This window comes from Chionomys nivalis, chromosome 11 (genome assembly GCF_950005125.1).
Source record: "Chionomys nivalis chromosome 11, mChiNiv1.1, whole genome shotgun sequence".
NCBI classification, from domain to species: domain Eukaryota; kingdom Metazoa; phylum Chordata; class Mammalia; order Rodentia; family Cricetidae; genus Chionomys; species Chionomys nivalis.
This window is the reverse complement of record NC_080096.1, coordinates 36,796,696-36,822,032: the sequence shown is the minus strand read 5'-3', so window position 1 is coordinate 36,822,032 and position 25,337 is coordinate 36,796,696. Positions and strand designations below refer to the sequence as shown.

The window sequence follows — 25,337 nt, the reverse complement described above, 5'->3', positions numbered from 1 at the left end:
TCCATCTCTTGTATTCTGCTGTTTATTCCCATATTTTCCATTTCCAGAATTCCCTGTGTTTGTGTTTTATTTATTGTCTTTATTTTGGTTTCCATGTCTAAAATCATTTCTTTTTTCTTTTTTTCAAATTTATTTATTTATTAAAGATTTCTGCATCCTCCCCGCCACCGCCTCCCATTTCCCTCCCCCTCCCCCAACCAAGTCCCCCTCCCTTGTCAGCCCTAAGAGCAATCAGGGTTCCCTGCCCTGTGGGAAGTCCAAGGACCACCCACCTCCATCCAGGTCTAGTAAGGTGAGCATCCAAACTGCCTAGGCTCCCACAAAGCCAGTACGTGCAGTAGGATCAAAAACCCATTGCCATTGTTCTTGAGTTTTCAGTAGGCCTCATTATCCACTATGTTCAGCGAGTCCAGTTTTATCCCATGCTTTTTCAGACCCAGGCCAGCTGGCCTTGGTGAGTTCCCGATAGAACATCCCCATTGTCTCAGTGTGTGGGTGCACCCCTCGTGGTCCTGAGTTCCTTGCTTGTGCTCTCTCTCCTTCTGCTCCTGATTTGGACCTTGAGATTTCAGTCCGGTGCTCCAATGTGGGTCTCTGTCTCTGTCTCCTTTCATCGCCTGATGAAGGTTAATATTCAGGAGGATGCCTATATGTTTTTCTTTGGGTTCACTTTCTTATTTAGCTTCTATAGTATCACGAATTATAGGCCCAATGTCCTTTATTTATGGCTACAAACCAAATATGAGTGAGTACATCCCATGTTCCTCTTTTTGGGTCTGGCTTACCTCACTCAGGATAGTGTTTTCAATTTCCGTCCATTTGTATGCAAAATTCAAGAAGTCATTGTTTTTTTACTGCTGAGTAGTACTCTAATATGTATATATTCCATACTTTCTTCATCCATTCTTCCATCGATGGGCATCTAGGTTGTTTCAAGGTTCTGGCTACTACAAACAATGCTGCCATAAACATAGTTGAGCATATACTTTTGTTGTATGATAGGGCATCTCTTGGGTATATTCCCAAAAGTGGTATTGCTGGATCCAGGGGTAGGTTGATCCCGAATTTCCTGAGAAACCGCCACACTGCTTTCCAAAGTGGTTGCACAAGTTTGCATTCCCACCAGCAATGGATGAGTGTACCCCTTACTCCACAACCTCTCCAGCAAAGGCTATCATTGGTGTTTTTTATTTTAGCCATTCTGACAGGTGTAAGATGGTATCTTAAAGTTGTCTTGATTTGCATTTCCCTGATCGCTAAGGAAGTTGAGCATGACCTTAAGTGTCTTTTGGCCATTTGAACTTCTTCTGTTGAGAATTCTCTATTCAGCTCAGTGCCCCATTTTATAATTGGTTTGATTAGCCTTTTACGGTCTAGTTTCTTGAGTTCTTTATATATTTTGGAGATCAGACCTTTGTCAGTTGTGAAGTTGATGAAGATCTTCTCCTAGTCAGTGGGTTGCCTTTTTGTCTTAGTGACAGTGTCCTTTGCTTTACAGAAGCTTCTCAGTCTCAGGAGGTCCCATTTATTCAATGATGTCCTTAATGTCTGTGCTGCTGGGGTTATATGTAGGAAGTCATCTCCTGTACCCATGTGTTGTAGAGTACTTCCCACTTTCTCTTCTATCAGGTTCAGTGTGTTCGGACTGATATTGAGGTCTTTAATCCATTTTGCAAATCTATCAATGTAATCCACCATATAAATAAACTGAAAGAAAAAACCATATGATCATTTCATTAGATGCTGAAAAAGCATTTGACAAAATTCAACACCCCTTTATGATAAAGGTCTTGGAGAGATTAGTGATACAAAGGTCATACCTAAATATAATAAAAGTTATTTACAGCAAGCTGACAGATAACATTAAATTAAACAGAGAAAAACTCAAAGCCATCCCACTAAAATCAGGAACACGACAAGGATGTCCACTCTCCCCATACCTCTTCAATATAGTGCTTGAAGTTCTAGCAATAGCAATAAGACAATATAAGGGGACCAAGGGAATTCGTATTGGAAAGGAAGAAGTTAAGCTTTGTTATTTGCAGATGATATGATAGTATACATAAGCGACCCCAAAAACTCTACCAAAGAACTCCTACAGCTGATAAACACCTTTAGTAATGTGGCAGGATACAAGATCAACTCCAAAAAATCAGTTGCCTTCCTATACACAAAGGATAAGGAAGCAGAGAGGGAAATCAGAGAAGCATCACCTTTCACGATAGCCACAAATAGCATAAAATATCTTGGGGTAACTCTGACCAAGGAAGTGAAAGATTTATTTGACAAGAACTTTAAGTCTTTGAAGAAAGAAATTGAAGAGGACACCAGATAATGGAAGGATCTCCCTTGCTCTTGGATTGGGAGGATCAATATCATAAAAATGGCAATTCTTCCAAAAGCAATCTATAGATTCAAAGCAATCCCCATCAAAATCCCATCAAAATTCTTCACAGATCTGGAGAAGACAATAAACAACTTTATATGGAAAAACAAAACACCCAGGATAGCCAAAACAATCTTTTTTTTTTTTTTTTTTTTGGATTTTTCGAGACAGGGTTTCTCCGTAGCTTTTGGTTCCTGTCCTGAAACTAGCTCTTGTAGACCAGGCTGGCCTCGAACTCACAGAGATTCTCCTGCCTCTGCCTCCCGAGTGCTGGGATTAAAGGCGTGTGCCACCACCGCCCAGCCTAGCCAAAACAATCTTATACAATAAAGTATTGTCTGGAGGCATTACCATCCCTGACTTCAAACTCTATTACAGAGCTACAGTATTGAAAACCTCTTGGTATTGGCATAAAAACAGAGAAGTCGATAATGGAATCGAATAGAAGACCCGGACTTTAACCCACAAACCTATGCACACCTGATTTTCTTTTTTTTTTTTTAATATTTATTTATTATGTATACAATATTCTGTCTGTGTGCATATCTACAGGCCAGAAGAGGGCACCAGATGGTTGTGAGCCACCATGTGGTTGCCGGGAATTGAACTCAGGACCTTTGGAAGAGCAGGCAATGCTCTTAACCTCTGAGCCATCTCTCCAGCCCCTGCACACCTGATTTTCGATAAAGGAGCTAAAAGTATACAATGGAAAAAAGAGAGCATCTTCAACAAATTGTGCTGGCAAAACTGGATGTCAATCTGTAGAAGAATGAAAATAGATCCATATCTATCACCATGCATAAAATCATTTCTTTCACATGTTTGATTGCTTTTTCTTGGTTTTATTTAAGGAATTTGTTGAGTTCTTCCAATTTTTTGTTTGTCTTTTCCTCTATTTCTTTGAGGGAATTTTTCATTTCCTTTTTAAGCGCCTCAAATATTTTCCTAAAGTTATTTTTAAATCATTTTATTCTGCTTCATCTATATTGGGGTCTTCAAGTCTTGCTGTTTTAGAGCCAATAGTTTTTGTTGGTGTCATGTTGTTGATTGTGGTGTTGAGTGTGTCTTTACCTTTTCTACCCATCTTTTCCTCTGATTTGTGTAGTTGAGGTCATATCTCTGATGATCACTCTTCCAAGTGCCAGTGTATCTAAAGTGCAGATGATTGCTCCTAGTGGTAGAGTTGGGGCCACAGTTCTAGTCACCCTGGAGATCACTTGGCAATCCTGGAAGTTTCCTGGTACTCTAAGAGGTTGCTCTGCAATCCCAGAGGTCATTCCTTCCTGCTTCCACAAAGGTTGCTTGCTTGGGCCTGCTCCCATGGAGATCACTTGTTCAGGCCTGCTCCTGCAGAGATTAGTGACTCAGGCCTGGTCCTGTGGAGGTCACTGTCTTAAGCTTGTCCCCATGGAGTCACTGACTCAGGGCTGGTCCCATGGATGTCACTAGCTCAGGCCTGCTCCAGCAGAGATCCCTGGCTTGGACCTTCTCCCGCAGGTGTCCCTGTCTCGAGCCTGCTCCTGCAGAGGTCACTGGCCTGGGCCTGGTCATGCAGCGGTCACTGGCTCAGGCCTGCTCTGGAGGAGGTTGTTGAATGGGGCGATAATAAACCAGCATTTCTGGCTAAAAGCAGAAGACTTAGGGTCTGACCACTTGTGCTTCTTGATTCACTATTTCTTGGTTGACGTGAGTAAAATGAGACCATTTATAAGCATTCTGTGTCGACAGGTACTGTGATAAGATCTTGACCTTCTCTCCAACAGCCCTTAAACATCCCACAGTGATTCCTTATCCAGTAGAATTCAGTGACCATGAATCTCTTTGCTTAATAGATTCTACCTCAATGGGCTGGGAAGAGAAGCAGGAAGATTCCAGAAGGAAACCAGTGCCCTTTGCTATATGGGTCAATGCCACTGTACAGGAGCAGAAAGGAACTTTTCTTGGGTGACTGTCTTTATTGCTTCTGAGAGAAGCACTATGAAAAACTTAGGGGAAAAAGTCGTGAAATTGCTTAGAACCCCCTCCATCCCATAGTCACTCCAACCTCCTACTCTGGGAACCCTTAAGCCCACTGTGGGCCTAACAGGCCATTTGTGAGCCTTCTTCCCCTTGGACCCTTCTCCATAGTCAGCATGTGTTGACTTCATTCAGATAACAGTGTCAAATACTGGGTCAGATTCACTGTCAACCTAAACATGGGTATTATTCCTACTCACAAAGAAATTCTGAACTAGTTACAAATGCAACTGGATATAAGCAAGCAGAATGGATATAGAATTATAAGTTGCAGCAGCGTTCTGAGGGAAAGAACATAGTTGCTATGAGAAAGAACAAGACTCTAATTTAGCTGAAATAGGTAATATTGAAATAAAAGAAAAAATAAGAATTCAATCCCTAGTACTTATAGAAAAGTAGAGTATAGTGGCACATGCCTGTAATCTCAGCACTAGAGAGGCATGACACAGAAGCAGGAGGATGGCTGGTAGCCTGGTGTACATAGCAAGTTCTTGGCCAGTTAGGTTACACGGAGAGAAACCCTGTCTCAAACTTCAAATGAAACAAAACCAAAAGTCTAGAGCAGTGAGGCAAGAGTTGTTAGTGTGTAGAAGAACACACAGTAAGCAGAAGTCTTTGGAGTCACAGTGATGAACTATGAACTCAGTTTGTCTGAAGAAGTAAAAAGCTAGGATTTGGATTACATTCCAGCATAATTGGAAATTATGAAGGATTTGCAATCCAGGAAGTGACAAGATCCAATTAAATTTTAAAAAGGCTATATAGAGAACAGAATGGGGAGGGGTGGGAAAAAAGAAGCAGGGTTGGTTGGGGACTTTCTCAGGATATTAGTAAAAGTATGGAAATACCGACAACTAAACAGATTGGAGATATCTTTTGGAAATAGATAAATTTAAATCTTTTGGAGAATTTAAAGACCTCAGTGAGATGTGAGATGTAAAATTTTCAGTAAAAGCTATCAAGCCATAAAATAGTTAGTATGGTAGTTGATCCTACTTCTGCTTCCAGATTTCACATCCAATCCATCAACTAAGCCAAAGCTCTTTATCTGCAAAGCCGCTGTTCCAAGTCCTAGAATTTCTTACCTTCTTCACAGCTTCAACCCTTCTCCAACCCGTCATTGCATCTTGCCTAGACAACTGCACTAGCGACCCCACTGTCTTTGCTTTCAATCCCCCCCAAAAAACTCTTCCTAATATCCACTCCATTATTGCATCCTCTATTCTACTCTCTAACTAAATTTTGCCAGTGACCACCTCACTGATTCCTATTCATTCCCACTGGATGTTTCACAGGCACCCCAAAGCTTATTCCTGTTGTTTGACTTTTGTGATTGCTATTTCTACTGATTCTTCTGCTTCTTTCCATGCTCTATTTCTGTTACAGGACTACCTCTGTGACCATTTACCTGCTTTATTACACTCACAACTCTCATTTCCATTTGTACCCATTATACTTATCATTGACTTACATTCATATACAGATTTTTTTTTTATCATTCTTTACCATTACAAATTCTGTTCTGCTATAGTATGCTACTGAATCTGTTTAAAGTACATTTCTTGAATGTCTAGAGGGATTCAATATTGGAAGGCATCAGGCAATATTTATTCTCACCACTTTAATTTATTTTTAAATTAGCAAAACAGGACTTTTTTTTTTCTGAAGGAAAGAAAGAAGAAATTAAGGCCAGCCCATGCTTTTGCTTTATCTAATTGGGCACATGAAAATGGGAACTTCCTACTGTGATGGAAACACTTTTCAAACCCCCAGTTTAGTGGATGACAGGAGATCAATTTTAATTAGGTTGAATTTGAGATCATTTTCAGACATGCAAGAGCAGGACTCAAGCTGGTAGATGGATAGGAAGACCATGTAATTTATTGTCACAACTTAAAGTGAATGAGAGAATTAAACATAAAATTTTGTATGTTTTAAAAATAGTCTTTAAGAGTAAAAATTGTTTTTACTACATTGGCACTTTTACAAACTAATTATTTTCAAAATTTCATGTATGTATCTTTTAATGATTACCAGTTATGAAAGTAGTATATTTACATTTTGTTGCATATATTTTGACAATTGTAAGTTCTATTTTGAGGATAAAAAATGGAAGGATATTCAGATTCAATTATAAATTGAATACCTCAAACTGTCTAAGAATGAATCTCTGCTTCATGGCTTTTCTGATTTATGATGAGCATTGTTTTCAAGCCAAAGTTTTTATTCACACTATCCTAACAAAATAAATTTGACTTTAGTGACTTCATATTGAAATAGCTGTATCGTTTCAACTAAGGAGGTAGTCTATTTTCTTCATATTGAAATAGCTGTATCGTTTCAACTAAGGAGGTAATCTATTTTCCAGATAATGAAGTTCCAAAATTTTTCCATTAGCTGGATAAAATAATTGATTTAGACTGGAATTTTGTTAAATAATGCTATTTGAGATATCTGACTGACATTGATATGAAACTGCTGGGTTCATTTAGTTCTTCCTTATTGGCAAAGATGGTGTTCAGTTACCACTTCATGCAAGAGAAAGCTTGGAGTTGGAAATGGCCAAAATTATTTAGAATAGCTATGCTTTCTAAGGAACAGACCATATTGTACAACATCAGAAGTACATATTTATTCTAAAATAAAATTATCATAAAATAAATTATTCTAAAATAATCCAATGCTTTTCCTTTTATGCTTTGTTTTTAAATGTACAAGTTGCACTTTGGGGTCTATCTTATAAAAACTGCTGCTAAATGGAAGACACAGATGATTCCTCAGATTTGTGATTTCTTTCCTGAGGTAGATCAGAAATACTTAGTAATATTTCATAACTGTATGTCACAAGATGTGGAAATATATTCATATACATGCTTATATTTTTAATTCATTACTGGTAAAAGAAAATGAACATTGTTGCCGTGTAATCAAATAAAGAAACCATAATTTTGCATTTACACACAACTGTACTGTGAACATTCTTTTATCGAGATACAGGACTGTGATGTGTATAGATATCACCAACTAGTGACCATGGTGTCTGAAGAATGGGCCATGGAACAGTTGTCTGGTAGCAACTACCAGGTAGCACCTCTGCATACCCTGCTCTATCACAATTGGGGGCTAAAGGACTTAACTGCCATTCTCTGTTTGAACATAACTTTTTTCCATGAGAGAGGATGGCCTGAACAAAATTATACTATTGGGCACCCTGAACCTGGAAAGAAAGAGAAATAGTTAACATTAGTTTGTCTCCGTGTCATTTTTTCCAGATCCCCTACTGTCGTCTACCCTGCTTTTTCATACACTGAAATCACTAGCATGAACCTAAAATTCATTGTTTTAGGAAACAACAGGGCACAGCACTATTTTTCTTGTAGAGTGATGAAAATCTTAGGTACCATTTACTGAGCTCCTACATGTCAGTCTCTATTCTTTTTTTTTTATTTTTATTCTTTTTTAATTAAAATTTCCACCTGCTCCCCGTTTCCCATTTCCCTCCCCTCCTCCCAAATATTGCCCCCTCCCCCCACTCCCCTCCCCCTCCCCCCACTCCTCTTCTCCTCCCCCCACACCATTCCCCCTCCCTCTCGATACTGAAGAGCAGTCCAAATTCTCTGCCCTGCGGGAAGACGAAGGTCTTCTATCTACGTCCAGGAAGGTGAGCGTCTAAACAGGCTAAGCTCCCACAAAGCCAGTTCATGTATTAGGATCAAAACCTAGTGCCATTGTCCTTGGCTTCTCATCTGCCTTCATTGTCCGCCATGCTCGGAGAGTCCAGAATCAACCCATGCTTATTCAGTCGCAGACCAGCTGGCCTTGGTGGGCTCCCAATAAATCAGTTCCACTGTCACAGTGGGTGGGTGCATCCCTCGTAGTCCTGATTTCCTTGCTCATGTTCTCCCTCCTTCTGCTCCTCATTTGGACCTTAAGAGCTCAGACCGTTGCTCCAAATTGAGACTCTGTCTCTACCTCGATCCATCGCCAGATGAAGGTTCTAAGGTGATATGCAAGATATTCATCAGTATAGGATAGGGTCATTTCAGGTTCCCTCTCCTTAGTTGCCCAAGGGTACCAGCTGGGGACATATTCCTGGACACCTGCGAACCCCTCAAGAGTCAAGTCTCTTGCCAACCCTAAGATGGCTCCCTTAGATAGGATATATACTTCGCTGCTCCCGTATCCTCCCTTCCTATATCCCAACCATCCCAATCCCCCGAGCTCCTCCCATCCTCCCCTTCTCATGTTTCTCATCCCATTTCCCCTTTGCCCCATGCCACCTCACCCGCAAGTTCCCAGTTTTTGCCCTGCAATCTTGTCTACTTCCCCTCTCCATGCGGATGTCAGTCTCTATTCTTCACAGCCAATTTGTGATAGCATTTTAGAGGTGAGAAAGCCCAGGTTCAATGCTGTATGTATGACTGATAGGTAATGGAAGTGAGTTAGCACCTACAATACAATGATTACATTTCTAAAGTTGTACAGAGCTGGTATTGAACATAGATGTTGGTTCTTTAAAAATCTCACTTGTCCTGGTGACTTCATCACCTGATCCCTTGTCATTGTTCCACTCATAATGAATGACAAAGCAAACTTAGCACAAATTTTCATTGCATGCCTGAAACAGTGAGGCTATGGCCCTACGACTCTAGCTTAAGAAGACAGCATTGCTGGGCAGTGGTGGCACACACCTGTAATTCCAGCCCTTGGGAGGCAGAGGCAAGCGGATCTCTATGAGTTCAAGGCCAATCTGGTCTACAAGAGCTAATTCCAGGACAGCTAGGGCTACACAGAGAAACTGTCCTGAAAAAACAAACAAGCAAACAACAACAACAATAAAAGCATTATATAAAAAAAAAAAAGACAGCATTATGCTCCTGCCTCATACACTCAGACTCAGCAAATAACAGGTCTGGAAATACAGTCTACTTCACCTAAGAGTTTCTCAACACTATAAGATGGATATAAGAAGTGAGTAGAAACCGCATTTCATGCAAAAGCTCGAATTAGGTGAGAATTCAAGAGCCTGGACTCAACCCAACCCCGTCTGGATCATCATCCTGCCGTTTCTCAGAATCAGAGGAGGGAGATAAAGTTTCTAGCTCAGAGCCTCTTCTGGCATGGTCCCTAAGTTTTGATATGGGTTGGCATTTTTCCAGCAGCCAGCCACAGGTAGGAATATTGTTGCTGTCTATGACCATGAAAATAATAATTCTCAGCTCCTCTCTGGCTCTTAACCAGCCAAAATAATTGGTTTTAATTTTAATTTTCTAATGACTTGGAATTAATAGAAGCAGCTGCTGCCACAGTGTGTGGGTGTCCTTCACCAGAAGGCAGTGATAAAATTTTTTTAAAAAATCCCAATGTTATAAAATAAACTGAAAAATAAAGAATACAGTGTATAGGACAAAAAGGTTAATTCAAGAAAGGAGCAGTATCTTTTTGGTATCATAAATTCAACTGGCAATATGTAACGCTGCCTCTCTCCTCCCACCCATCATGTCCATTAGCTGATAAAATGGTAATCTGATTAGACACGGGGGTGTAAAACTCTGTTGCCCGTGTCTGATCACTGCCTCACGCTCTTTCTCTCCCTCCCAGTGTCTCAGAGAGATTAGCTGTGACAAAGTACAGAGAGAAGAGATAAGAGTGGATCTGCCGGTGACAGGGGCATTATAATTATTTGGGAGAAGATAGTGTTGGCGTTAGGAGGAATGAGTTCCATTTGTCCAGGAAGAGTAGATTTATAATATGGGTATCCATGCCAGGTGTCTCGCTATGCCAGACACGTGAGAGGACAGGCAGAGAACAACTGGTTCTAACTAGATGATGGACTCAATCCTTCCAGCAAAACCCAGAAGAAAGGCCACGTGTAGCATAGACCAAATTTGAGATATCCTGCTGCCCTCATTAAAGGAAAAAGAGCGGAAACTTATCTCAATTTCAAATGTAACAAGGAAGTGGATACCAAATTGGTTTGTGACCCAGGATAAATAAATTAAGGGAACAGAAGGCTAGCAGCACAACTGTGCAAATGTAAGGTAGCATGGGCTTACTGTGGCAGAAAAAATATGGACTTACTAGTCAGACAGTAGTATACAACATACAGCGCAATATAGCATACAGGATTGCTATGTGTGGCACTTTGGGAGTATCTGAATGACCTTGTGATGCTATGTTGAATACCTCTGCCAGGACTTATAGCATGATGGTCTCAGTCATTCCAGACAAACACAGAGGAAAGAAAAGCCATGTGTATCATAGATGAAGCACAAGACTGGTTCTTCACTGCTTCCTATTCTGTTAGCTTGAAGAGAAAATTGCCTGCTGTCAAGAAAGACCCCAAACTTAGAGTTTATATATTCAAGCAGGCACTTTCTGCTTCACTGGAGAGAAAATTAGAAATCCTGTACTTCAGGGTCCTGAGGAGAATTTGAGAATATAAATTTAGAGCAATTTATACACTTGGGCCCTGAGTTTCTCATTTTCTATATGTCCTAGTAGCCTCTAAAAGGACGTTTTGAAAATTTAGTCAGAGGATTTCAAGAGAATGCAGAGAAGATGATAAATGGGAGGGAAACTTTTGCCTTCCTCTTCATTCATGCACTATTAAATCCCAAATTCACTCATTAGCAAGCATGTAATATTTTCTCCAGGGTCAGGCATTGTGTTAGCTTCTGGAAATTTTGAAATAAATCACAAAACAACAGTGTCTACATTAAAGTATTTATAACATTTACTACATTGTGGAGTTACTGATGAAGAGTCAAAAATAAAGTTTGACTTGAACTTGACTTCTCTATAACAGGGAGACTATATGTTATAGAAATGTATGACAATGTCAACTACAATTAGAAGGAATACATTATAAAGAGAACATGAAAACATCATCTATCTAGAACATGGTCCTAAGTTTCACATGGAGATGGCACAATGTAGTTATGTTAGGGAGGCTGAAATTATTTATTTATAAATATATTCATTTATTCAATTTATCACTTGTTTTTACCACTGATCTATGTAAAATTCTGCATAGGTCTTGGAGTAGTAACAGTGAGGACTCTATTGGCCCTTCCCTCAGGGAGCTCAGTCTAACGGTGAAGAAAAGTGGGTGAAATGAGATACTGGGTATAATAAAGCAGCACAGGGAATGTTTGTGGGAGTCTGAGATGTATATGTGTGTGTGTGTGTGTGTGTGTGTGTATAGTGTATGTGCATGCATGTGTATATGTGTGTGTATGTGCAAACAGTCCCCCACCTGCATACACTACTGAGTCTTGGAATGAGATCTACATACTTCCCTTATGCATTGTGTGTCTACTTCTATTATCTGCATGGACTTCAAATGATGGCTTCTTCTCAGAGCTGATAAACATTTATTCTCAGTCCTAAGAGCATACACATCAATGTTTAGACTTTTCCTGGGCCTCTGAAAGGACAGGATCTTGGATAATTTCATTCCAGTGATCTCCTGGAGAGTTGCAGACAGCCTGCTTCCCTTAAGAAGGGCTTCAGTTATATTATCACTTTAATCACTTTTAGTTAGGAGGAGTAAGTTTAGAATATTGTGCAAAGTTAAGGAGCCAGTTAATTACAAAATGTTTAGAATGGTCCGGCAGATTGTCAGTGCTGTATGTACACACAGAAAATCATACTAGACAGAGCCGGGCGGTGGTGGCGCACGCCTTTAATCCCAGCACTCAGGAGGCAGAGGCAGGCGGATCTCTGTGAGTTCGAGACCAGCCTGGTCTACAAGAGCTAGTTCCAGGACAGGCTCCAAAAACCACAGAGAAACCCTGTCTCGAAAAAACTAAAAAAAAAAAAAAAAAAGAAAAAGAAAAAGAAAATCATACTAGAATACTATAGTACAACCTGGGATACTTACTAAACTTGGGTCTTTGAGAAGCTTTTTGCCTCTTTGAGTTTTCATTTCATATTACCATTTGGGAATGGTAATAAACCCACACCTCATAAGATGCTTGTGAGTGTTAAATGTGTATAAAATAGCTAAAACCTGGGTTTTGATCCTATTGCACATACTTGCTTAGTGGGAGCCTAGGCTGTTTGGATGCTTACCTTACTAGACCTGGAAGGAGGTGGGAGGTCCTTGGACTTCCCACAAGACAGGGAACCCTGACTGCTCTTCGGGCTGCTGAGGGAAGGGGAGTTGACTGGGGGAGGGGGAGGGAAATAGGAGGCGGTGGCGGGGAGGAGGCAGAAATCTATAATTAATTAATTAATTAAAAAATAAAATAAAACAGCTAACACAATGCCAAAGGCATGAGAACATAAGAAAAAAAACAGGACAAAACCAGAAGTATATTCACAGGGAGAAAGTCATTTTTCCTTCCTTGTCTTACTCCCTTGCCTTTAGTCCTTGCATTACTTGACTGTTGAGCCCTTCTCAAGCAGGTTTCTGGTGTATCCTTGGTAGCACCTAGAAAATCTAAGCCCCAAACATGGTCTCAGCTTTCCTGAATGATTACTGGAGGATCCATTACCTCCACTCTGCCTGCCAATCAGATCAAGCATTCTCACCCACCCAGGACAGGAATCAGGATATCTGTAAGCACATGAATTCTGATTAAACATTAACAAATTCATTAGAGACAACAGCCTCTCATAAACACCTATTAAACTTGGGTGGAAGATCAGAAATATAGGAGGACTGTAATTAAACTGCAGGCCTTGATTGGATTGACTGGCAAATAGTTGGAAATGATGTCATAACCCGAGGGACCTTGTGGCTATAGGCATTGCCTGCATAGTAACATGTGTTAAACCTAGGGCTCCAGGAGATCCTTACTCAGATCTTAGCCAGGACCTGGAGTAACCATCACTGCATGGAGACCTCAAAACTCTTTCACTAGCTTTCTTTCCAAATATTAATCCAAGGTCTTAGGGCTAACTTCTTTCTCACCCTCCTATTCCTGCATCTTCAACCACATACGGTTGTGGAGCATACGCTTTCTTGATACCAGCATTCCTGCACTGTTATTCCCTCTCTGCTTTTGCCTTTTCACCTGAGCCTTCTCTACAAGCCTTTCCATCGTTCACACTCTCCTCTTGAACTAAATGTTGTAGTTAATAATCTCATCCTTTTTGTTTCCTTTTTCCTTCACCTCTCTTGTCATCACTTGGAACCCAATACTTTAATATTTGATAGTAAAGCTATCAACTGAGACCCAATACTCTTAAGGGGAGTGTTTATTTCTCATTCGCCCATAGTCCATACATAGAAGCATCAGAAAATAACTTTACTCTTTGTTCCCTGCACACTTTCCAGGCCATTACTTCTATACCTCATCACTAGTGGCTCCAGAGTTTCAATATAGGAAGGTTCAGGACAGTGCTCTGGTTAGGAGTACATAGCAGATTTGTCTTAAAGATTTTATGAAAAGATTATTACTTCATGTTCTTGGGAATAGGCAGCAAATGAATGCCTTTGGTGGATCTAAGTACAACTCTGGGTATCCTCTGATACCATCACTGAATTTTAAATGAATATTTCAATTCCTTTTGGCTTGAGCTGTGTATTTTCCATGCTGTGCTGTTCTTCAGCAACTTCATGTTCCTATTCATCTTAGATGTCATGTCCTGCCATTTCATCTACTTGTTTTCTAAGATAAACAGATGTTAGAATGTTTAATAGACAAATAGAGTCAAATATATGGATAAACATCAGTGCTATGTCATCTCTGTTCTTACAGAAAAAAAATCTCGCAGACTGTGATAGCTTGAGTGTAATTGGCTCCCATAATCTCATAGAGAGAGGCATTAGGAGGAGTGACTTTGTTGCAATGGGTATATCCTTGTTGGAGGAAAAATATGCTACTATGGGGGGGGGGTATTTGAGGTTTTCTTTGCTCAAGCTTCCCTCAGTAAGACTGTCAGCCAACTTCCTGTTGACTGCCCTACATATCGCTCTCAGCTCCAGCACTACATCTGCCTGCATACCACCCTGCAACCCATCAAGATGATAATGAACTGAACCTCTGAAAGTCATGTCATGCCAATTAAATGTTTTCTTTATAACAGTTGCATGGCCATGGTGTCTCTTCAGAGCACTAAAAACCCAAACTAATTCATAGCCTCACCTTCCACCTTAACCAGTTAGTAGGCATAAAACACACACACACACAAAACCAGATAATAATTTGCAAGATAACACTACCATGTTAGATCATTTGTCTAATTTTCTTTTCCTATTGCCATGATAAAGTACTCTAACAAAGGTAACTTAAGGAAGAAAAGGTTTGTTTTAACTCATAGTTCAAAGTCATAGTTTGTAGTAGGAGCTGCGGGCCTGCTTTTCGTCCTGCCCGGCTCCTGCACGGCTAGCTTTACACCAGAAATAACAACACACAAATTGTATTCATTTAAACACTGCTTGGCCCATTTCTATTCATGTGTGTAGCACCCCAAGGTGTGCTTACCAGGAAGATTCTAGCTTACGTCCATCCTGGGTTGGAGCTTCATCGCATCTGCCCGGGAGAGGGGAGCATGGCGTCTGAGCTCACTTCCTCTTCCTCCCAGCATTCTGTTCTGTTTACTCCACCCACCTATGTTCTAACCTATGAGGGCCAGTTTCTTTATTTTTAACCAATGACCTTCCTCCATCAATAGTTGAATATGGCATGGAAAGTTAAGACATCAATCAGGAACTTAAACTAGGAGCCCAAAAGAATGCATATTCAACAAATGGTTTTGGCATAACAGGATGTCAACATGTAGAAGAATGCAAATAGATATGTATCTATTGCTATGCATGCAACTGAAGTCCAAATGAATCAAAGAACTCAACATAAAACCAATCACACTGAGCCTCATTGAAGAGAAAGTAGAGTAGCCTTGAATACATTGTCACAGGAGACCAATTCCTAAATATAACCCCAGTAGCATAGATACTGAGAGAAAAAATTCCTCTCTGCTTTTACCTTTTCACCTGTGCCTTCTCTATAAACCTTTAATACAATTAATAAATTTAACCACCTGAATCTGAGAAGCTTCTGTAAAGCAAAGGGCAGGGACAATAAGATAAAACAGCAGGAAACAGAATGGGAAAAGATCTTCACCAACCCCACATCAGACAGAGGGTTCACCTCCAAAATATACAAAGAACTCGAGACTGTCCGTCAAAAGAACAAATAATCCAAGAAAAAAAAAATTGGGTACAGACCAAAACAGAGAACTCTTAACAGAGGAATCTAAAATGGGTGAAAGACACTTAAGTAAATGCTCAAAATCCTTATTCATCACAGAACTGCAAATCAAAAGAACTCTGAGATTGCATCTTACACCTGTAAGAATGGCCAAAATCAAAAACACTAATGACAACTTATGCTGGAGAGGATGTGGAGTAAAGAGAACACTCCTGCATTGCTGGTGGGAATGCAAGCCAGTATAATCCCTTTGGATGTCAGTGTGGTTATTTCTCAGAAAATTAGGAAACACCCTACCTCAAGACCTAGTAATACCACTTTTGGGTATATATCCAAAGGATGCTCAGTCGTGCCACAAGAACATTTGCTCAATTATGTTCATAGCAGCATTGTTTGTCATAGCCAGAACCTGGAAACAACCTAAATGCCCCTTGACCGAAGAATGGATAAGAAAAATGTGGTACATTTACACAATGGAGTACTACACAGCAGAAAAAATAATGACATCTTGAAATTTGCAGGCAAATGAATAGAGCTAGAAAACATCATATTGAGTGAGGTAACCCAGACCCAGAAAGACAATTATCACATGTACTCACTTATAAGTGGTTTTTAAACATAAATCAAAGAAAACCAGCCCACAAATCACAATCCCAGAGAACCTAGACAACAATGAGGACCCTAAGAAAGACACACATAGATCTAATCTACATGGGAAGTAGAAAAAGACAAGATCTCCTGAGTAAATTGGGAGCATGGGGACCTTGGGAGAAGATTGAAGGGGAGGGGAAAGACAGGGAGGGGAGCAGAGAAAAATGTAGAGCTCAATAAAAATAATGGGGTACACACCTAAACAGAGAACTCTCAACAGGAAAATCTAAAATGGCTGAAATATACTTAAGGAAATGCTTAACACACTTAGAGCTGTTTTGATTTGCTTTTCTCTGATAGCTGAGATTCATCTTCCTTCTGCCTGTCAGAATGGCTAAGATCAAAAACACTGATGACAACTTATACTGGAGAGGTTGTGGGGTAAAGGAACACTCCTCCATTGCTGGTGGAAATGAAAACTGGTACAGCCTGTTTGGAAATCAGTATGGAGATTTCTCAGAAAATTAGGAGACAACCTACCTCAAGACCCAGTAATAGCACTTTTGAGTATATACCCAAAGGGTGCTCAATAATACCACATGGACATGTGCTCAACTCTGTTCATAGCAGCTTTGTATGTCATATAGCCAGAACCTGGAAACAACCTAAATCCCCCTCGACTGAGAATGGATAAGGATAAATACACTGTTGGAGTATTGCACTGTTAGAAAAGTAATGGCACCTTGAAATTTGCAGACAAATGGATGGATCTAGAAAACATCATATTAAGTGAGGTAACCCAGACCCAGAAAGACAATTATCACATGTACTAACTCATAAGTGGCTTTTAGACCTAAAGAAAAGATAAACCAGCCTTCAATACACAACCCCAAAGAACCTTGACAACAAAGAGGACCCTAAGAGAGACATACATGGATCTAATATACATGGGAAGTGTAAAAAGGCAAGATCTCCTGAGTAAATTGGGAGCATGGTGTTCATGAGAGAGGGTAGAAGGGGAAGGAGAGGTAGGGAGGGGAGGGGAGAAAATATATAGCTCAATAAAAACAATAAAAAATAACTTAAAATAGCTTTTCCAAATACATCTACAGTCAAAAGAAGAAAGCAACACATACACACATGCTTTCTGCACTCTTCAACAGTCCAGGATTCCTGGCCTAGAGGATGATGCCACCCACAGCGAGTGGGGATTTTCCACTTTGATTAATGTACTTAAGATAATCTTTCTATAGTTGCCCAGATGGTAAGCACTCAAGGTAGTTTGTCAAGTTAACATTTTAACACTAATCTTTACAATGCTCGTGGATCTGTGATTCAGCAGTTTTTACAGGCTGCTCTGCATAAAGTCAGCACCATTCTTGATGTTCTTGAATTCACCTCCTACCCTTTCCTCCTCCTGTCTACAGTCTTTGCCACTTGGCTTTTCTACTAAATGCCAAACCATGGGAGGCGAGTCTTATATTGTTCACCATCTGTCATCGTTTTCTAGAAGTGTCCTTTGTTCTTAAAACTATTCTAGACCCATCTAAAAACATAAGACTCTCAGGCCAACCAATAAAAGAGAAAGATCTATTTATTATACAATGTGTGAATTGAACTGGCCCAGAATTCTCAGTGTAAAATAATAGAAAAGATACAGTTTGAACTGACTTTTGTTTGAGTAGGAAGGAAAGAAATGAGGGGCATTCTCTGTAGGGCAACAATGTAAAAACTTTGGCTCCCATAAGACATGATGGTACAGTAGCTCTATAGAGTGGCAGGCATAATGATGTAGTATTCTTACTAGAATATTTTTTCTATGTGTTTCCTAGTGTTTTTTACTAAAGTATGAGCATTGTGTATTAGGGAAACTACTACTCACAAAACACATTTTGAATCAGTATTTCCCAAAATATTTTCATGGGAAATAAAACTAATGATTAGTATAAGCTTCTTTGAATGGTAAACAAAAATGAATATAGGAACTTATAATGATTCAAAGTGCAGAAAGAATGTGTATGGTGTTCTCAGCCATAAGTGTGACAGCTGTATTATACCTCACCCAGAGACTCAGAGAACATAGGAAAACAGAAGGCTGAAAGATGGAAAGAGCCAAGGCTTGAGAGGACCATGGTAGAACAGTCTTCTGGACATGAAAGGACCATTGAATTAACAAAACTCTAGCGGCTCATGTTGCTTTCACAAGAGCTGTACAGATCAAGCCAGTCAACATGGAACATGCTGGATGTAACAGAGAGGATGATTTTAGCCCCACCCCTATCTGAGGAGCTTTTGGTGGTAATGGCTGTTAAGAAAGAATTAATTTTCTTAATAGGTATAGTTCTAATAGTTCAACTGTGCTTCTCTGGATGCCTCTACACCTCTTTCTATATGAGCAATACAAATTGGATTGAGTGAAATATTAAAAACAAAGACAAAATGTTGGAAAGGGCTAGGAGGTAGAGGTAGACTCAGGAGGAGTTGGAGGGGCATAAAGGAAGAATATGATTACAATATACATATTCATATATGAAAAGTTCTAATATTTAATAAAATATTAAAAGTTATTCTTACATAATGCTCTGTAGAAAATAACAGTAATAATTTAGAGTGAAGTTGAATATTTTGCTCCCTTCTCTTCAATATTGACAATGTATATTAGTTTACTTTAAAACTATGACTTAGTCTTATAATAGAAAACAAATCCTGACTTCCCTGAGAAATGTGTCTACTCATTGATGTCTCTCATATCTTAAACATTTATGCTTCTTAAAGAATTTTTTACCACCTGTCTTTGTTACTTTTAAATAGCTGTAATAAAACACCATGACCAAAGTAATTTTTAAAAAATATGTATTTGATATGGAACTCAGAGTTCCGGATGGTTAGAATTCATGGCCATCATGGGAGGGACCATGGCAACACATCAGCAGATATGGAGCTGAAACAGGAGCTGGGAGCTTGTAACTCCATCTGTAAGTGCAAAGCAGAAAGAGAACTAACTAGGAAGGGCATGGGCTTTTGAAACCTCAAATTCCACAGGCGACACGCCTTCTCCAACAACTCTACACCTCCTAATCCTTCCCAAAGAGTTCTACCAACTACAGATCTAGCATTTAACTATGAGTCTATGGGGGCATTATTATTCAAAACACCACATCATCTGTAACTATACTGTCTATTTTAAGTTCTATGGCTGTTTTCCTAGTAGAATATATACTCCATGAAGACCAAGCGCTTGTTTGTAATATTTGCTGTTGTATTCCCAAATTCTCACACAATGCCTAGGCATATAGTAAATGGTCCAAATAGGGATTAACAAATGTATAAAACTGGTTTGATTTCTTAATTTTTTATTTTCCAAATGATTGACAAAGTGATGCTTTTTTAGCACGTGTTTCTGACCCCATGGAGTTTCACCATTCTCCTAGTTCCTGTCACTGTTGTTCTTGACATTTTCCTAGACGTTCATTCCTGTTTGCTACCTTTTGAGTCTTGAACTACTGTCTTTGTTTGTGTCTTATAGGCAAAGACTGCCACCTAAAAATGTTTACTACTACCGCTGCCCAGACCACAGGAAGAATTATGTGATGTCCTTTGCATTCTGTTTTGACCGAGAAGATGATATTTACCAGTTTGCTTACTGCTACCCATATACATATACTCGCTTCCAGCATTACCTCGACAGCCTCCAAAAAAGAAACATGGATTATTTCTTCTGGGAGCAGCTTGGACAGAGTGTGGTAAGGCCAGCATCATGCTTGGGGTCCCCCTTTTGAAACACTGAAATGGCAACTTGCAATGGAGTTTTGTAGAATACAAATTACGAAAAATTGTGTTCTATCGAACTGTATATAGACTATATGCTCTCACAAATTTTAAAATTGTGAATAGAAATAAGCTTTAAATAATTATTGTGCTTCTTAGCAATAATCATGTAATAATTATTTTGGGTGTTGTTTTTGAACTTGTGATTCTTTGCTTCTACGGCTCCAGGCAGTAAGAGAATAAGGTTTGAGACAGATGGTTGTTATTATGAAGAGAACTAAAACGACTCTCTTTAAAGAGTCCTGGAGAATCACATTGTCACTTAAGAGAAAATAAGGTGTCTGCTAGGTGCTACAAAGGTCATGGAAGCATCTCCTGATAACAACCTTCTGAATTCGTTTCTTAGTGAAACCAAGCAACTGGAGTGTTGACTGGATGTGCTTGCTGTCTTTGCCCTCACTCACTTCCTGGTTTTATGTTTATTCTTTGGCTTTAGTTTCCTGGTATAGAGATTTTAATTTTCCATTGCATATTGATCTTTTAGCCATTGATATGAAAACATATTCAAACTAGGTGCTTTAAGCCAAAATTATTGTCTTGTAATTTTGGAGGCTAAAAGTCCAAGGTAGGTTTCACTGGTCTAAGGTGGTGATATCTGCAGATCTGTGTTCTAGTCAAGGCTCCAGAGACTACACTGGTGTGCCTTTTCATCACCAAGAAGCTCCTTGGTTTGTGCTTTCTTTCCGTTGTCGTACTGATTCTCATTCACCTGTCTCTTCTTTCACTTGTAAGGGTATTAATGATTGAAGAGAGCTCATCAAAGTAATCCTTCTTATTGTTTTGAGATGCTTAACTTAAACTTACCTGTATACTACCATTGCCATGCAAAACAACATATTCCCAACTTCTGTGTGTCAGGATGAGGGCATCTCATAAGGGGGTTGCATTATTTTCTCTTTTTGTCTTTCCCTCATTTTTTGTCCAACAAAAACAGAATTGGAAGATTTTCTGTTCATTAAATACACTGATTCCCTCATTTTGCTGATCTGTAAAACAGGAACAAGCAAATAATAATTTGGTTTTATGGTTCATTCTGTAATTCTGTATTGTGCCCTAAAACAGAGATACTGAAAGTCACCAAAGATTCCAAGTAAATACACTAATGTATTAGTGATCTTGAAGATAATTCTAGGGCTCCTGGCATGCCAGGGTAGTGAAATGGACTTTGTTTAGTACTGTTGGGTTCTACCTGTAAGTCCCACTTCTTAATATATTTCTTAAAAGAGAGAGAAATGTAGAAGGTACATGAGTTACAAATGCTTGAGAGCCAAGTTTTATCATTATGATATTCTTATTCTCCAAGCTCTTTATCCTTTAAGATATTTTGCTAAGTATCTTCCTTTTACCTAACATCCTTCCCATCTGGTGGGTTCCACTTTTATCTGTGACCTGTGTTTTGAACTAAAAATTGGGGCACACGTTGTATCAATAAGCATGCTAATAGGAAGCAAATGGTAAGGTAGGCTCACCTTAGGATATTTCAAGGAGGACTATTTAGAAGCTCAACCAGTATATATGGAAATCGTGAGATGCAGTGAAATTTTCTAGGGCCAATAACAGTTCAACGGGTAGGAAAGTAGGAAATGATTTTCTGAACCAAACCAAAGGGTCATTTAGTGGACCACGTGGAGAAGGAGAGTGATGTTACATAAAACATACTGTTAACCTGAGAAGCCATCTCAGGAAACAAGCTGAGACAATAAATACAGTAATAGATTTCTTAGTTTTAAGAATATGTTTTGAGAAATTCCATCATAGGTGATTTTATTTTTTATTAATTTTTTTTAAAAAAAATACCAATCCAAATAATCACTCCCTCTCCTCCTCCTATTCCCTCCACACACCCTCTCACCCCACCCCCATCTAATCCTAATATAGGGTAAGGCACATTGCTTTGTAGAAGGTCCAAGTTCCTCCCTACTATATCTAGGCTGAGCAAGGTATATATCCAAAGAGAATAGGATCCCCAAAAGCCAACACATGCAGTAAAGATAAATCCCAGTGCCATTGCTAGTGGCCCCTCAATCTGCCCCAGCCATGTAACTGTCAACCACATTCAGAGGGACTAGTTTGGTCCTATGCTTGTTCCTTCCCTGTCCAGCTGGAGTTGGTGAGCTCCCATTAGTTCAGGTAAACTGTTCTAGTGGATGAACCTCTTTGCTCATATTCTCATTCTTTCCATTCTTCAACTGGACCTTGGGAGCTCAATCCAGTGCTCCACTGTGAATCTTTGCCTCTGTTTCCATCTTTTGTTGGATAAAGATTCTGCAATAATATTTAAGATAATCATCAGCCTGAATACAAAGTAAGTCAATATTGGGACCCCTCTCCTCTATTACTTAGGGTCTCAGCAGGAGTCATTCTTGTGGAATTTCTCTAGAGCCAGGTTTCTGCTAATGGCTTCCTCAGTCAATATATCTCTTTCTTTACTCTCATCTCTGTCCTTCCTCCATCTTGACTATCCATTCCCTCAAGTTCTCCTCAACCCTCCCCTTCTCCCCGCCTCTTCCCCTTCTACCCTCCCATCTCCCCTGCCCCCATATTCCCAATTTTGTCAGGCAATCTTGTCTGTTATCAATTTCCAGGTGGCTCTATATATGTTTTTCTTTTAGTTCACCTTATTATTTAGCTTCTCTAGGTTCATGAACTATAGGCTCAATGTCCTTTGTTTATAGCTAATATCCACTTATGAGTGAGTATATACCATATTATTTATGGGGGGTCTGGGTTACCTTATTCAGGATAGTGTTTTCTGATTCAATCAATTTGCATGCAAAATTCAAGATGTTATTGGTTTTTTGCCACTGAGTAGTACTCTAATGTGTAATTGTGCCACAGGAAGTCTCAGTTCTGCTTTCACCTCTAACGTCACACTGCTTGTATGTTATCTCCATTTTCTTTTTTTTTATTTATTTATCAAAGATTCTGCCTCCTCCCTGCCACCGCCTCCCATATCCCTCCCCCTCCCCCAATCAATATCTCCCTTTTCTTAAGGTAATATTTTTCATTCTTATTGTAAAGTGAAAAGCATGACTTGAAAAAGTGAATGTGTTTTAGATGTGATAAGAGCCATGGTTGGGATATATGACAAGGTTGTATAAACCTCAGTATGTTTCCAGAAATAAGTGTATTCTATTCCAGAGAAAATATGCCCAAATACATTAAAGCATATAATTAGAGATATGAATTATTTAAAGAGGTAGTGTTCAAGTAAACAGCATGCAGAAGATGAGCTTTAGCCTGCATATTGAGAGATGGCTAACATTGCTGAATGCAAAGTTGAGAATAAGGTTACCCAGAAAACAGAGGGCCAGAGTCATTGCATGATGATATTTAGTTAGATATCTGGCTTGATTGGGTTTAGGAATTCCTGGAAGAGTAAAACAGATAGGAAGACTGGAGTCAACTTGTTGGAAAACATTCACTGTCATGTTGGCCATATTCTGTTTTCAGATGTTAGATCTTTTTCTTTATATGGATAATCCTATTTATTTCTCATAGTAGCTTATGGAGTAGGAAATTTTTCCCAGGGATTGAATAAGGCTAACAAGGTAAGTTCTTTTGCTAAGTTCACATGTATGACGATGAAGATTTAAACTAAGTCTTTAATTCTAATACTCTTTGCTGGTGCTCTGATAGGCACATTGAGACTCGTAGTTAGAAAATAAATGAATTTTCATGCTCCACCTGAGCCAAATGAAATAGGTTGGGAAACTCTATGGATCAGTTCAATCCCTCTATGTTGAGTCTCAAAGCAGATGCTCAAGGTTTTGGGCTTGGCATACTTTTGCAGACAGGGCGACTCTTGGTTTGGATTATAGGGTATTTGATATAGCTCATATTTAAGGCAACACTATAATTAGTTAATCCTTATCCCAATTTTGAGGGAGGATAATTACAAGTGGGAAGGCTAAATATACCAACATGGAGTCTGAGAGCACAGGCAAGAAGAGATATTTGCATTTTAGTGCCAAAAGCATTCCTCGTAGTAGCCATAGCTGTCACCAGGGCTGCATAGCCATGACAAATGACATTTTACTTTGTCACTCAGCAGTAGTTCCTGGTAATTCAACCAAGAAAAATGCCATTGAACATAAAGACATCCTTGGAAAGCTCTTTTTGTGACTATCTTAGTCATATATTTATTCATATATAATTTACATATAAAACCTACCCACTGTAAAAGTACAGTCATAGAATTTTGAGCAAATTTGCAGAGTTGGATAAATATTACACTACAGTTTTGGAATATTTCTTTTGCCTCAGAAAGATTCCTTGGTAGTTTCCACTCTTAGCTATAGTAGACATTATCAATTCTTTATTCCCGAATATTCCATATAATTGTATTACATAATAATATCTTTGTGTTTTGAATATTTATCTTAACGTTGCATTCATGTTGAAGCACATGTTAGCAATTCCACAGTTTAGTGTGGGATTGTATTCACTGAAAGAGAGTGTCATATCTCGTGTTGCATTTTCAGCTGTGTGTGTTTAGAAACACTTCACTTTCAGGCTGTTATAAGTTATTCTGATACACACACTTCTGTACCTGTACTGAGTGCACATGCAATTACATTTTTCCTTAGGTAATATTTTATTTTTTCCTGTTGCTGTGAAACATCCACTGTGAAAAATTCACTGACAAAAAGCAACTTAAGGGAGAAAGGGCTCATTTTGGTTCCTAGTTCAAGGTATAGTTATCATGGTGGGGATGCCAAAACAGAAGTATGAGTTGGCCGTATCACTTCGAGGATCAGAAAACAGACTGGTATGGATGCAGGACAAGTTTGCTTTCTTTGTTTATACTGGTATACAGTTTATACAGGATCCCAAACAGGGAATGGTGCTACCCTCAGTGAAGAAGTGTTTCCACCTGTGTGAATTTATTCAGCCTAATCCCCCAACAGACATGGCCCAGAGGCCAATCTCAGGTGACTATAGATCTCATCAAGTTGACCACTACAACTGACTATCACAGGTAGATGAATAAAAATGGGATCACTGATCACAAAGTCAGTTTATGTTCAAATTCAAAAATGGAAAACCATGTAGCTGCATAATTTCATATTCTTGCAAGCAACACAGGTGAGTATAAAAACTTCTCAGCACTTGAAACCATCTATATATTATTCTAACCATTTTAGTCTTTCTTTTGGTCATATTTCAATGTATTTTTAAAATGTATTACCCTAATAACTAAGTTATTTTCTTTTGCCATTAATAACCTTTATAAAATAAATGTCATTTAAAAATCATTTTATTTTTATTAAAAACATTATTTGGTGAAATATGAATTTGAATTTTTCCCATTTTTAAAATCTACATTATTGTATATAATTAAACATTGGACT

At 39.1% G+C, this 25,337-nt stretch overlaps 1 protein-coding gene across 1 annotated transcript in view; it reads left to right on the top strand.

Moving 5' to 3' along the window:
• The window catches only part of Agbl4 (AGBL carboxypeptidase 4), a 1,086,156-nt gene that overhangs the window by 582,882 nt on the left and 477,937 nt on the right, over positions 1-25,337 (top strand). Inside the window, exon 5 of the mRNA XM_057784997.1 lies at positions 19,682-19,898. Within this exon, the coding sequence (XP_057640980.1) occupies positions 19,682-19,898 (217 nt within the window). The remainder of the gene's footprint in view (positions 1-19,681; positions 19,899-25,337) is intronic.